The 13,981-nt window shown below is 32.2% G+C and overlaps 1 protein-coding gene across 23 annotated transcripts in view; it reads left to right on the plus strand.

The window, feature by feature from the left end:
- LOC145287890 (dedicator of cytokinesis protein 9-like) overlaps positions 1–13,981 on the plus strand; it is a 718,435-nt gene that overhangs the window by 365,162 nt on the left and 339,292 nt on the right. For 18 of the 23 annotated variants that reach the window (XM_080135819.1, XM_080135816.1, XM_080135818.1 and 15 more), the window contains one exon: positions 3,731–3,784. The exons of the other annotated variants lie outside the window; for them this stretch is intronic. In XM_080135819.1, coding sequence (XP_079991945.1) covers positions 3,731–3,784 — 54 coding nt within the window. The remainder of the gene's footprint in view (positions 1–3,730; positions 3,785–13,981) is intronic. 23 annotated transcript variants of the gene reach the window in all.

Below are 13,981 nucleotides of genomic sequence, written 5' to 3' on the forward strand. Positions count from 1 at the left end.
ATTTTTTATTTCTGTTCATTTTCGGCTTATTTTTTTTTATTTTATCTCCTGCCTTTTTAAGAGTTTATTTTTCTCTCTTCTACTTATTGAATCTTGGTAACTTGAGCAATATCTTTCTTTTTCATGAAAAACCTACCCATCCCTTATCCCCTGGTTTTATTTCTTTGATAAAAAAATAAATTTTATTACTAAAGTTATAAAAAAAAAATGAGTGCAGAACACTTTACAATTTGAAAACTTTATTTCAATCATAATAGCTCAAACATTTATAATTTTATTTACACATCTGCACATTATTTATTCCAAACTTATGTTAGTAAGCAGTGCTAAATACTTGTGTGTGTGTATATATATATATCATATTACAGGTGTTTTATTAATAAAGGTTAGGTAAACTCATGAATCTTACTGTTTATGTAATATAAAATAAAAACGAGAACCATATTTGCATTTAGAAGAAAATTTTTTTCTTGATTTCTTAAACCGTAGATTCTATAAAGATAAAAACAAATGTAAGATTTTAGTGAATTTTTTTTTTTTTTTTACATGGAGTTCACCACTTATCAAGGCCCAATGGCCACTCAGGGATAAGGGTTATTGTGTGTACAGTAATCAAAGGGATAGTGTAGCAATAGTATTAGAGAATTGGTAAGGTGTCATTACTTAAGGGGGGCGGTTCATCAGGAATTTGTTTGTGTTGAACTTGAAGACATCCAGGTTGAAGTCAGGAGGGAAACAGGCAAGCAGAACAGAGTTCCACAGTTGTGCAGTTCTAAGAAAGAAGCCTTGTTCATGCAATCTGTGTTTTGATTTAGGCACAGATAGGGAGTGGGGAAAATTATTGACGGTAGTTTCAGCTAGTCGGGTGTTTTTTGAGAAAGATTGGCGAGGGGGGACCAGAGAATGGAGCTCAGACGAGCGCCTGCCATGGAAGTAACGATAGAACAATGACAGGCTCGCTACGTCTCTTCTGTGGGAAAGAGGTTGCAGGGTAGAGAAAAAGGCATCCCCCACCAAGCCACGGAGTCTATTTTGTACTCCGTCAAGGCAGGATAGGCTGTTTTTTGCAGCCCCCGTCCAGATGTGGCAGCAGTACTCCATCTTTGGACATACTTGGCTCTTATATAGATAGAGAATTGCATCATTAGTGAGATATCTTCTGGAGCAGTAGAAGGATCCCACCATTTTCCCAGCGACCTTGGCCACAGACTTGATGTATGTGTTCCATTTAAGATCAGGTGTAAAGGTCAAACCCAGGAGCTTATCAAATCCTGGGGCCTCCCTTAGACGATTTGTAAGTTTGAAGATATGAAAGAATAAAAATAAGTGATTAAGTTGGATGGTCTACTAAATGCTGATAATGTGATGTCTGTTTTTTGGGAAATATGATTTCTTGGTTTTCTTACCATTGTATTTCAATACTTAGCCTGATGAGACTGATATTTTTAGCTTTATTATATACATATTTCGATTTCTTTAGCAAGATATGCTTGTATAAATAAAGAATGATCTTAAATATATACATAAACATACAAGTCTGACCTTTGGACAAGTGAAAAAGTGATTCTAAATGGAGAGAAAGATTAAATTTGACAGTTTAAAAAATTAAAAAGTCCTGGATATGACCTTAAACTATATCCAGTGCTGACGCCCCAGCTTGCGAGCTTAGGGGAGTGTGGAGCCACCCTTCAATTGCCATTGCTCCCAGGTCCACTGACCCGGAGTGGTAGTACCTGTTAGGATCCCAACTTTGGGTTAAATAGAAACCGATTTGAAAACAACAAATATATTCTATTAAAAAATTTTTCTTAAATCTTTGGATTCGGCATTAAATAACCTGAAAAACATGCCGTAAAACAAAGAAAAACAAAATATTGAAAATATTAACTTTATGAATAAGTGAAAAAAATATCTTATTAAAAAATTATTTTTAAAGGAAAGTTTTTTCATATTTTTTTTAAGTTCAATTAGTTATACATGAAATCTCTTTAGTTCTTAAATGAAAAAATGTGAAAAACGTTTTCTTCTTCACTTTATTATTATGTATTATTATTATTATTATTATTATTATTAAGAAAAAGTATTAATTTGTCTCGCATTATTCAACATACTGTCTCAAAGGAAGATCTCAGTGACTGGAATGTTAGCTATACGACTCGAGCTAAGGTTAGGCTATTCATACAAATTGATCTGATGCTACTACATCAGGCTGTCTGAAGCTATTGGCTTCTTGACCTACAATACATCGAACATTCATGTTATTCTTTTTCCTTTCCTTTTGTTTTGCAAAGTCAAAATAAAAAAAAAAACAAGTTTCTCCTACAAAACAACCAAACAAAACACGATGAATGGGTGTTTGAAGATGTAAGGATCTTGAAGTGTAGAAAATTGTTCCAAAATTGGTGGATTTGACACTGCGTGGCCTGAGAAGGGTTGATGTGCCATAAAGCAAAACATCCAAATCAAACTCCATTAATAAATATTTGAAGATATAAAGAGCTTTAAGCATAAAACCTTTTTTTTCTCCCAAAAAATTACTGGGTTTGGCAAAAACCAAAAAGGGTTGATATGCCATAAAACAAAATGATAAAAAAAAAAAAATCATCATACCAATTGAGGATACATTTGTGCCATTTTAAAGTTCAACAACCTTTTTTTTTTGTCATGATGAGGTATGGTTCTGTGGAGTTCTTAGAGGCCACCCTCCCAGGTTTTAACTTCTTGCATTTTAAGAAAGGATTAGTTTATTTCTAATCGCTTACTGGGAAATAGTACTGGAACTGCTCAGGAATTTTTGTTGTTCAGAGTGCACTTTTTCTTGTGCATTAGCTTTTCCATCCCCATTTTTTGACCTTGTGTCACATCTACCTGGGCTGGAGGTAAATACCAGCTATATGATTCAATAAAGATGGTTTAACATATTGAAATGATATCAATAATATCTGAAAAGTCTTTCTTTCTCTTGGCTTGTGTATATTTGAGGGAGGTATAAATACTGCCGATAGACCATATGAATTAAATAAAACCTATTTTGCATAACATCATTTTCCTGATAATTATATCATACTTGCTTCCCCTCATTTTTCTACTTAGTAGAAATATGTTAATCATTGTCCATGTGCAAGGTGAGACTACTAGGAGTGATTGACGTCTAGTTTTTTATTAGAGCATCTATTTAGGTGGATATCCGTAAGTCAAGGAAAATCAGTGATGAGGCATTTGAACCTATTCTTTTTATTTATCAATTTATAGTTTTTGATGGTCTATCAATCATTCTCTGACCAAATTATGTATATGGCACCATTCAAGACTTAATCACCAGAAATCTGATGCATAAATGTTATTTTTGCTTTTTATTTCTTGTAGAGTCATGATCTATGATCAGTGACTACCATCTAAATATATAAAATTATAAAACTAATATGTCTGTGTTTTTCTTGAGTTAACTTGATTTTTTCTTAAAAAAATTTAAAAAAAAAAAGCTTTATTCTCTACTCCAGAAATCAAATATTATTTTGTAATTTTTAATAAATTACTTTACGCCTTGCCTATCAATTTAAAAAAAAATTGCTATAAAAAGTGTAAAAAAAAAAAAAAATTCCTACAAAATGTCTGTGTGAGTATGCGTGTTATAAATATATTCTTGTCTGTAAGCATGTGGTTGCCATGAATGATATACTTATAAAATACTTCTGCTTTTGAACATACTTCAACTCTATAATTTGGTTAGCCTGAAAATGGGCGTATTTCAGATGACCCAGCACACCACTTAAATGCTGTCAAGGTAAGTACCAACGGACAACTGCCTGTCCCCCCCTACTCCACCCCAGAATCCTCAGCCCCCAACTGCCACTGCCCAATACTCTTTTTCTAAATATATTGTCCTTTTGTTTTTTATTGAATGCATTTTATAACCAAAGCAACAAAAACAACTTTTTTTTCCCCCAATGAAAGTAAAAGTGAAAAGAAACTTGAAGAAATTATATTTATTGGATTATTATGCATCTGTGAGAAAATTAGTCGAGGAGCCAAACTTCTTCATCCCTATCCCTTCCAAACATGAAGGATTTTCTGAATAGCCTGTCTTTTGTTACTTTGGAAAATTTTAAACTTTGTTAAATACATTATTTTATGGTTGTTATTCTTTTTAATTTTTAAACAACTTTTTGCTGACTCGTTGGCTTTTTCCAATCTGCGATATTTTTTTTTAATAATTATTCTTTTGATAATAATAATAGCATATTGTGGAAAGAACTTTTTTTTTGTACTTGCTGTATGAATAATTCACAATTCAGTTTCACTGACCATTAAAGCAGAATGAAATTTGGTCCTTGTTAAGTATATGATTCCATAAGATTTTTGTCACCCCATTCACTCAAATCAGAACAAATACTGGATAGGAAGTAAAGAGATAAGTTTAAATTCATTAAATTTTAGTTTTTTGTACTTTTTACCGCCATTGCCATGCTATGTAGGTGTGAAAAAGGTGAGGAAATAGATTTCAGACTGCATGGAAAAATTTTAGCATTTGAAAGATCTTAGGATTTAAAGAAGAGTTAGCCCAGCAATGTAATCCCATTTGGAATGTGACATGTGATTCACAAAATAGGTACAAACAATAGTTATAAATATATGTATTACAGAAGATCAGGACAACATTGGTACTGACAGTTTCAAATTCAAACAGAGGGGATCTATAGTTAATCTATGTCAGACCCATTAGCCTCTTTTGAGTCTAGCATAGGAGACTAACTATAGGTCTTTGTTTGGATTTGAAATCAATGATACTAATATTTTTCTGATCTTCTGTATTACATATATATGAGAAATTAATATTTTATTTTCGAATTTTATTTAATAATTGAGTTTTCTGCTGGGGTTCTCTCCGACTAGCTGATATATAAACAAAAGCATTTAATCAGCTTAGTTTATAGTATGATCATAAGCATAGAACACAAAGTGGGGATCAAATTTTGTATGCTAGTAATGATTTGCGAAATTAGCACCTCCTGTTTTAGAATTTTTAAGATGAAGATACTTTGTATTATTCTAGCTATTATTCTCATTCTGTCAGCCAGTGACTGCATGGAAATATTCACTCATTTTGTTCTTTGTTATTATCGCTTGTAGTAAAGACTGAACCTTCAACCTCCAGAATACTATGAGTAAGAACTGGATCTGGGTTAGGTTGAGTCAGATCCAATTTTATGGCATCAAATTCCTTTCAGTGTTGTGGGATGTCAACAAAAATAAATTCATAAGCATACAGCACTTGATATTCCTAAATGGCCACTCATCTAGTACTGACCAGGCTCAAAATTGTTTAACTTTGACAATCTAATAGGAACTAGTGTGTCAATTTGATTGTAACTATAATACTGAGACTTGATTGTTAACTGATGCCATCGGGAGAATAACTAAGAATAACATGCAAATATTTTTTATAAAAATCTCACTCCAGGCAATGCATAAAGCCACTTGATTTAAAGAGCTAAAAAAGTTACTTCATCAAGGTCAAAAAAACAGCCATTGGCAAGTGTAAGTTGGATAGATTTTGATTTCTAAAACAGCAATTCTTCTCCTTTTGTCAAAAACATAACTTATGTAATGTGAGCTCTAAGAAAAAAATTAATAGAAAGGGGAAGTTATGAGGCTGTCAAAAGTAAAGCCAATGTGCACTTTTTACTTTTCTAAAATGGCATTGTGTGCAAGAGTGAAGTCCTGCTGGAAGGCATAGGGGCATCCAGTAGTGATCTCATCCATCCAGGAAGTCACCATGCTCCTCAGCACCTCCTGACATTAACACTTATATTCGTGGCTTATGAACTGAAAATATTCTACTCTTGTGGGTTAAATAAAGGTTTGCTTTAAAATTCCTCAGAGGTTCTTTAGTTTGAAAAGATCCCAAGTTCTGAAGAAGGTTGGAGGTTAGACTGCCTGTAACATCATGAATATGACAAAATGAGAATAGTCATTTGAATATGCCAAATGAAAAAAAATTAGTATTTTGTTTCTATTTAAATTTTATTGTGTGATTATTAAATATCTTTTATACAATACTAATTGAATAATAATAATTGCTCAAAAAGAAAGTCTTTTCACAATATGACACATCTAGAAACATGACCATTTTTTTTTTCCGTGCATGCGTTTGCTCTTGAGCCCATTTGCAAACACTTTGATGGGAGGTTGATTTGATCTTGTCTGCCCTCATTGTACCAATAATCGTATTTCATTCACCTGTTTTCTTCAGTTGCCTTTCTTCAAAGTTCACTGACCTTTGTCAACCTGATTTGCAATAGTCTTTTTTGCATTTTACATAACACTTGATTGTTAGTAGCTCTAGCAGTAGAAAAATCTAGTACTGACTTTAGACCTGACATGTGACCTGTTTTTTTTTGTGTTTGTTTATTAATATTTGTTAATCATTACCTTTTCCTTTCATTTTCAACAAATTTTCTTTTTTTTTACTTTTAAATTCTACATTTATTTTGATGTTTTATTCAATTAAAATGCATAAATGTTTTTAACATTTTTTATTTTTTTATTACATTGTATTACTTTTTCTTTTAAGATTTTATAATTTTTGTATGTTTTAATTTGACAGCCAAACGAGATTTATGCCATGAGATTTGATATTTTTGTATTAATGTTTAATGCCCATAGATATTAGTGTTGCGAATCTGAAAAATCAGCACTGTTTGGGATCTCTATATCGGAACTGGAAAATTGTGTGCCAAAACGATTCTTTTAATTATTTCACTTTTGTCTTTGTTTAAAACTTACTTTTCCATTGTTGATATCAATGATAAATATTTATTGATTTTTAATTATCAGGTAAACTAAAATACATAGTTCACTTCTACGGGTGTATTTTCATATTTTTGAAAATATATGCACAGACATTTAAGGTAATCCACCACCCTCCAAAATAAAAACAAACTCTATCGCTAAATATTTAGAGATTTAAAAAGAGTCGAAATTGGTAATTGTATTAGAATCGAGGAAAAATATTGGAATCATCTCATCAGTAATAAATACTTGTGAGGTCTAAAAGAAACAGGCATCCAAATCTATGAATACTAAAAGAATAACCGTCTTTGGGTAAAAATACTTATCTGATCAGAACAATTTTGCATCACTTTTATGTCTCTTTACAATAACAAGATTTAATTCTTGTAAACGTCATGTCTAGAATATTTATTACAATTTTAATCAAAATCTATTTCATGATTTTGATTCTAAGAAATATTAAGAATTTAAGGCTTGAGGTTTAAAAAAATTGAAATTCAAGACATCTTGTTTAATTGATGCCTGAATAAAATTTAAAGAAAATCTTAAATGTTTAAATTTTAAAATAACTGGTTGTGCTGATATTATGTCTCCTAAAACCCTTTGAAATACTCCAAAGAAACTGAAATTTGAGAATATGTATTACTTGATGTCTTTTACCTATTAATATTTCACAAAAATCAGACAATTTTCATGAAGGGCTTCCATCACCTTTTTATCCCCTTTGCCTAAAAGTAAATTAAACTAAATACAGCCCACATTGTGACTTAAGCCTAATAGCTGTGTTCCAGAATTCATAATGATCAGTTAATTAGTTTAGGAATGAATCCTATACATACAAACCCTCAATGGGGCTGCCTGTTGGCCGTAGGTGGCAATCCGTGATGCCTAGGAAAAGGATCTTGGTGGCTGAGCAACTGATGCTTAGGGAAAATAAAGGTATCAGTTGCAACACTCCACTTTGGCCTTGTACTAGGCTAGATGGACGGTCGGAGAGGCCCGATCCGATCAATCGGCTAGTCATGTCAAGCCCTAACACTTACACTGAAAATGTCAATTATAACTTTAAAAAAGAAGAAAACAAAATGAATAAATAAACAAATTTAATCTAAAGATAACACAAATTATTACTACAAACATAGATAAACCAGGTAAGTGTTAGGCGATGGCAAGGGTTAATCAATTGATGAGACAAAACCACACAACTGCTCCCTAACCAATGTTTCTATCAAACTGAGAAAGAAGAAACTAAAGGAGGAAACAGGAAATGATGGAACAAACTCAACCAATTGAGTGTATCTTTTTTGTATCCCTGGGATGAAAGTCGAATGGGTTTCCCCCCTAACATCTCCCAGTTTCGGGCTCCAAGGAGGGTGGGGAGCAAAAGAGATGAAAATCTAAACAAACTTCCATGGATATAATAAACCCAAACAAAAAAATAAAACAAAATCGAAAAGAACCCACTCTGATGTAACCAGCTCAGACAATGAGCAAGAATATAACTATGAAATAATTGATAAATAAAAATACCCAAGATTCATAGTAATCAAAACCTTAGAAGGAAAAAAGATCAGCGATCTGTCTCCATTCTTAATTGAAAAAATACTGCCTCAAAACAGCAACCCAAAAACAGAAAAAAAAAAAAAAAAAAATGAAAAATGGCAATCTACTTGTCATAGTAGACAACTATAAAGATGCAAAAAACATCTTAGAGATGGAAAACTTCCATATCTACAAATGCAAAAGTTTTGCCCATGAAAGATTAAACCCATCAAAAGGTGTTATAAAAAACCATGAATTAACCTTGGCTACAGCAGAAGAAATAGAAAATGCCTTAAGAAAACAGGGAGTAATCGAAAACCTACGTACTAACGTTCAATACACCAAAAATTCCCCCAAAAATAAAAATCGGATATATAATAGAAAAAAATAGAACAATATATACTAGCCCCTCTGAGATGTTATAAGTGTCATAAATATGGACATGATAGAGAAACATGCAAAGGACAGAAAATATGTGGAAAATGTGGCATAAAAGAACCTAACCACACTGAAAGTGAATGCTTCAATGAAACAAAATGCCCAAATTGCCAAGAAAAACACCCAGCATACTCTAAAATATGCAAAATCTTCAAAAAAGAAAAAGAAATAGCTGAAACAAAATACAAACAAAACGTATCCTTTTCTGAAGCAAGGAAAATAGCAAGCTCTTGAGAAAAAATAAACACTTATGCAGAAATCACAAAAATTTCAAACCAAACAAACCAAACCCACTACCAACACCTACTTAAGCTAATCTCCAAACTCAAAAATCTAATTGAAACTTTAAAAACTAACCAAAACGAAAACAACAAGAAACAAATACCAGTATCTTCTAAAACTCGGTCAAATGATCTAAAACAAGTCCCAAAGAACAAAAAAGAAGCCGAACAACAAAAACCACAAATAAACTGTGAAAGATCCAAATCACGAACAAGGACAAAAGCAGAAGATAAACACACAATATCTGGAAAGATGGAAACAGAACGGGAAAAAACAAATTCTCTTTCCAAAAACCAAAATAAACAAAAAAACAGCAATAATATTAATCGAAAATGAAAACAAATTTGAATTGATTGAAATCGAGTCAGAGGAAAAAATCTAGCTCCAAAAACAGAACTGACCAGGAGGAGAAAATGGAGACTGAGGAACCAAGCAGTTCAAGTAAACACAGAACAAAAACCACTCAAAACACAAGTCAATAGAATACTAGATATAAAAACCTAAACAAAAACCAAACAGATAAAAATTTTAAAAAATTAAAAAAATTAACGAACTTATTTATGCAAATGAATAAAAACATCATACAGTGGAACTGAAGAGGCATAAAACCAAATTACGAAGAAATCAAACATATAATAGCACAATATAACCTCAGCATAATTGGCCTAGAGGAAACTCTTCTAAAAGAAACGGACACCATCAACTTCAAAGGATACCACATTTACAACCAAACAAATAGATCACAAACAGATAACCGACCAATAGGTGGCACCTCAATTATAATAAAAAACATATATCACACACAAAATTACAACTCCAAACAAACCTTCAAGCAATAAAAATCAAAGCTACACTCCACAGACCAACAGCTATTTGTTCAATCTACATTCCACCTAAATATAAACTAAATAAAACCGAAATTGAAGATCTGATAACACAACTCCCCACACCTTTTATATTAAGGGGGACTTCAACGCCCATAACAAAATATGGGAATGTGAGAATATTAACCAAACTGGGAAAATCATTGAATCATTATTGGAATCACCCGAGATAGCTATATTTAACGACAAAACACACACATACCTTCACCCAGGCACAGGAACGACATCAGCTATTGACCTAACACTATGTTCCCCCACAATATTTATGGACTTCCAATGGGAGGTACATAACGACCAGTGTGGCAGTGATCACTTCCCAATTTTTCTCCAAACCCAAGAACCTACAACAGAAGAAACAAAACCAAAATGGCAAATCTATAAAGCTAACTGGACTGAATTTAGCAAACTTTGTACAAACTTAATTAACCAAAAAATAGTTAACAAACCAGATCCTATGTTAGCTTTCACCAATATGCTAAACGAAATAGCAACCAAGACAATCCCAAAATCTTCCACCAAACCACACCCAAAATCAACGCCATGGTTTACAATAGAATGTAAAGAAGCAATAACCAACAGGAAAAAAATGCTAAAACACTTCAAACAACATCCTTCAAAACCCAACCTTCAAAAATACCTACGAGCACGAGCAAAAGTGCGCTATATTATAAAAAAAAAAGCAAAAAAGAAACCTGGCAAAACTATATTTCCAAATTGAACAACAACACGCCATCAAAAAAGACATGGGAAATAATAAGAAAAATAACTGGAAAAAAACTTGGAACACCAATAAATAATATAAGTACACCAAATGGTAGACAAATTATAGACAAAAAAGAAATAGCAAACATAATCGCAAATGAATTCAGCCAAAAGTCATCATCCAACCACTACTCTCCCAAATTCCAAAAATATAAAAACAACGCAGAAAAAAGAAAAACTCAACTTCACATCCAATAACAAAGAATACTATAACATCTCTTTCACTATAACAGAACTAAAAAATGCAATTCATAAAAGTAAAGATACAGCTACCGGTCCAGATGACATCCACTATCAATTTCTAAAACACATGCCAGACACATCTCTCAACATTCTCTCACAGATAATTAACAACATATGGTGGACTAACAATTTCCCAAAATACTGGCTCGAATCCAATATCATTCTAATTCCTAAAACAGGAAAAGATCACTCCAACCCTACCAATTATCGTCCCATCGTCCTAACAAGCTGTATATGCAAAACAACAGAAAGGATGGTCAATACAAGACTAATGCAGCATTTAGAAAAATATAACCTCATCTCTACATACCAAAGCGGATTTAGACAAAATAAAGGTACTAACGACCAACTTATTCGACTAGAAATATATTCGTAACGGTCTAATTAGAAACCATCACATGGTCTCAATCTTTTTTATATCGAAAAAGCGTATGACACCACGTGGAGGTACGGAATCTTGAAAGATATTCATAATATGGGAATCAGAGGAAACCTAGCAAAATTTATCCAAGAATTCCTATCCCACAGAACATTTTAAGTATGCTTAGAAAATATAACATCAGATCAATACATACAAAACACAGGGGTACCACAGGGTAGTGTTCTATCTGCCACCCTCTTTCTAATTAAAATCAACGGTATAATCGAAAATGTTAACATGGGATTCGAAAAAACATTATTTATTGATGACTTTTCAATAACTTGCTCATCACCAAATATGCCAACTATTGAAAAACAAATGCAACATTGCCTTAACAAAATAGATCTTTGGTTTAACCAAAATGGATTCAAAATGTCCAAAAGCAAAACCACATGTATCCACTTTTGTAGGAAACGAAAATACCACCTTGACCCACAGCACAAACTAGAATGGGCAACAAATACCAGTAGTACAACATATCAAATTTCTAGGGATCATTTTTGATAATAAACTAAACTTCAAGGAGCACATTAACAAATTAAAACAAAAATGCTTAAAAGCAATAAATATTTTAAAAATAGTATCAAAACTAGAATGGGGAGAAAATCAAGCTACAATGCTCAAAATATATCGCTCACATATCAGATCCAAACTGGACTATGATTGTGCCATATACAGCTCTACTTACAAATCCTACAAAAACAAACTATTAACAATACAGAATCAAAGTTTAAATCAATGAAAACCTCGACAATATAATTACTCAAAAAATAAACGACAGACCACTATGGACATTACACAAACCAAAAACTGACCTAACACTTACTGCTTACAAGAAAAACATTACAAATAATATAACAAACAGAAGCCACTTCGGAGAACTAAGAAAAAAATACGCAGAATACATAGAAATATACACTGATGAGTCTAAAACTATAAACGGAACAAGTGCAGCATGCACAGATGGACAAAATCAATATCAAATACGACTGCCCAACAAGGCTTCAATATATACAGCCGAGCTGCAAGCCATCAAAATAACTCTCAAACACATCAAAGACATCAACGAACAAAAATTCATAATATATACAGACTCTCTATCCTGTATCATGGCCCTTGAAGAAAAATCTAAACACCCTTTTATCACAGAAATTATACAAGAATACAATGAAATAACCGAAAAAAAAAAACAATTAAAAAATTATGATAGCCTGGATACCAAGCCATGTCAGCATCCCAGGAAATGAAAAGGCAGACAAACTGGCTAAAGAAGCCTCAAACCACCAAATGAAAAAAAATTAAAATACCACACACAGACCTAAAAAGAAAAATCAACGGATATATAGAAAACAAGTTGCAAGAGAAATGGAACGAATGCATTGCAAACAAATTGCACGAATACCAACCAATAATTAAAAACAAAAAATTTTTTAAGGGAAGAGAAGAAATTGTACTAAACCGAATACGAATTGGACATACAAAATTAACTCATTCCTACCTAATCAAAGTGGAGGAAACACCAAATTGCATATTCTGCAACCAACAACTAACAAACATCTACTGACGGAATGTAGAAAACACAGATACACTCAAAAGAAATATTTTAAAACAACAAACATTAGAAAAGTGTTCCAAGAGGTGGAGCCCCAACAAATCATAAACTATTTAAAAGAAACAAATGTATTCAAATTCCTATAAAGTAAACAAGTAAAATTCATTTTAGAAAAACAAACCTCTTACAACTAAAACAATTTTTCGGAAAACCTAAAGCATCTTGCTTCAAAAGATAAACTTTTCAAGAAACTTAAAATATTTTTACAAGAAACTGAAAACCTATTACATCAACAAAACTCTTTTGGCATTAAATGACCCTTAGAAGTTGAAATGCCGTTAAACAAACACACTCACTCTTTCACTCACTCACTATATCTATATCTATCTATCTATCTATCTATCTATATATATACATATATGAATACCTAACTTTTTTTATATATATATATTTTGATTGTGTAATCAAACTCAAGTGTTTGAGCTCAGTGGATATTGGAAGTTGCTGAAGTTCTAAAATGTAATTCCAGAGCAATTATAAATTCATACAGTTGCTTCTTCACCACTAAACAATCAAAGCATTCATAAGTACAAAGCCTGAATTTTATAAACATGATCATTCTTCAGAAATGTAAAAAAAAAAAAAATCCGACTTACTGTTGTACATTTGCAACAAAAATATCTGTATCCTTAAGTATACGTGTTAAAAAAAAAAACAAGCAAACAAACATAATAGTTTGCCATCTTTACTTTTTATTATGTGGAGATAATTTAGTTTGGGATTGAATGCTAATGAAAAACAACTCGCACAGAATTCTTTCAAAAAGTAATCCTAGGTATGACCTTAAAAGACATTTAGTGGTAAGGCACCACTTGGGGGCTGTGAGAATGTGGCATTGCTTCTTAGTTACTATTGTTCCCAGGCTCACTTTGGCCATAAGTTATGGCATCTGGTGCTTACCAGATCAAGCTGTCTGAAGATATTGGCTTCTTGATCAAAAATGCTTGATGTTATTGTTTTTTTTCTTTTCTCTTTCTAAAACTCAATCAGGTTCTATAAAGTCAA

Source organism: Euprymna scolopes, chromosome 11 (assembly GCF_053919585.1).
Source record: "Euprymna scolopes isolate OS-2025 chromosome 11, ASM5391958v1, whole genome shotgun sequence".
Taxonomy (NCBI): Eukaryota; Metazoa; Mollusca; class Cephalopoda; order Sepiida; family Sepiolidae; genus Euprymna; species Euprymna scolopes.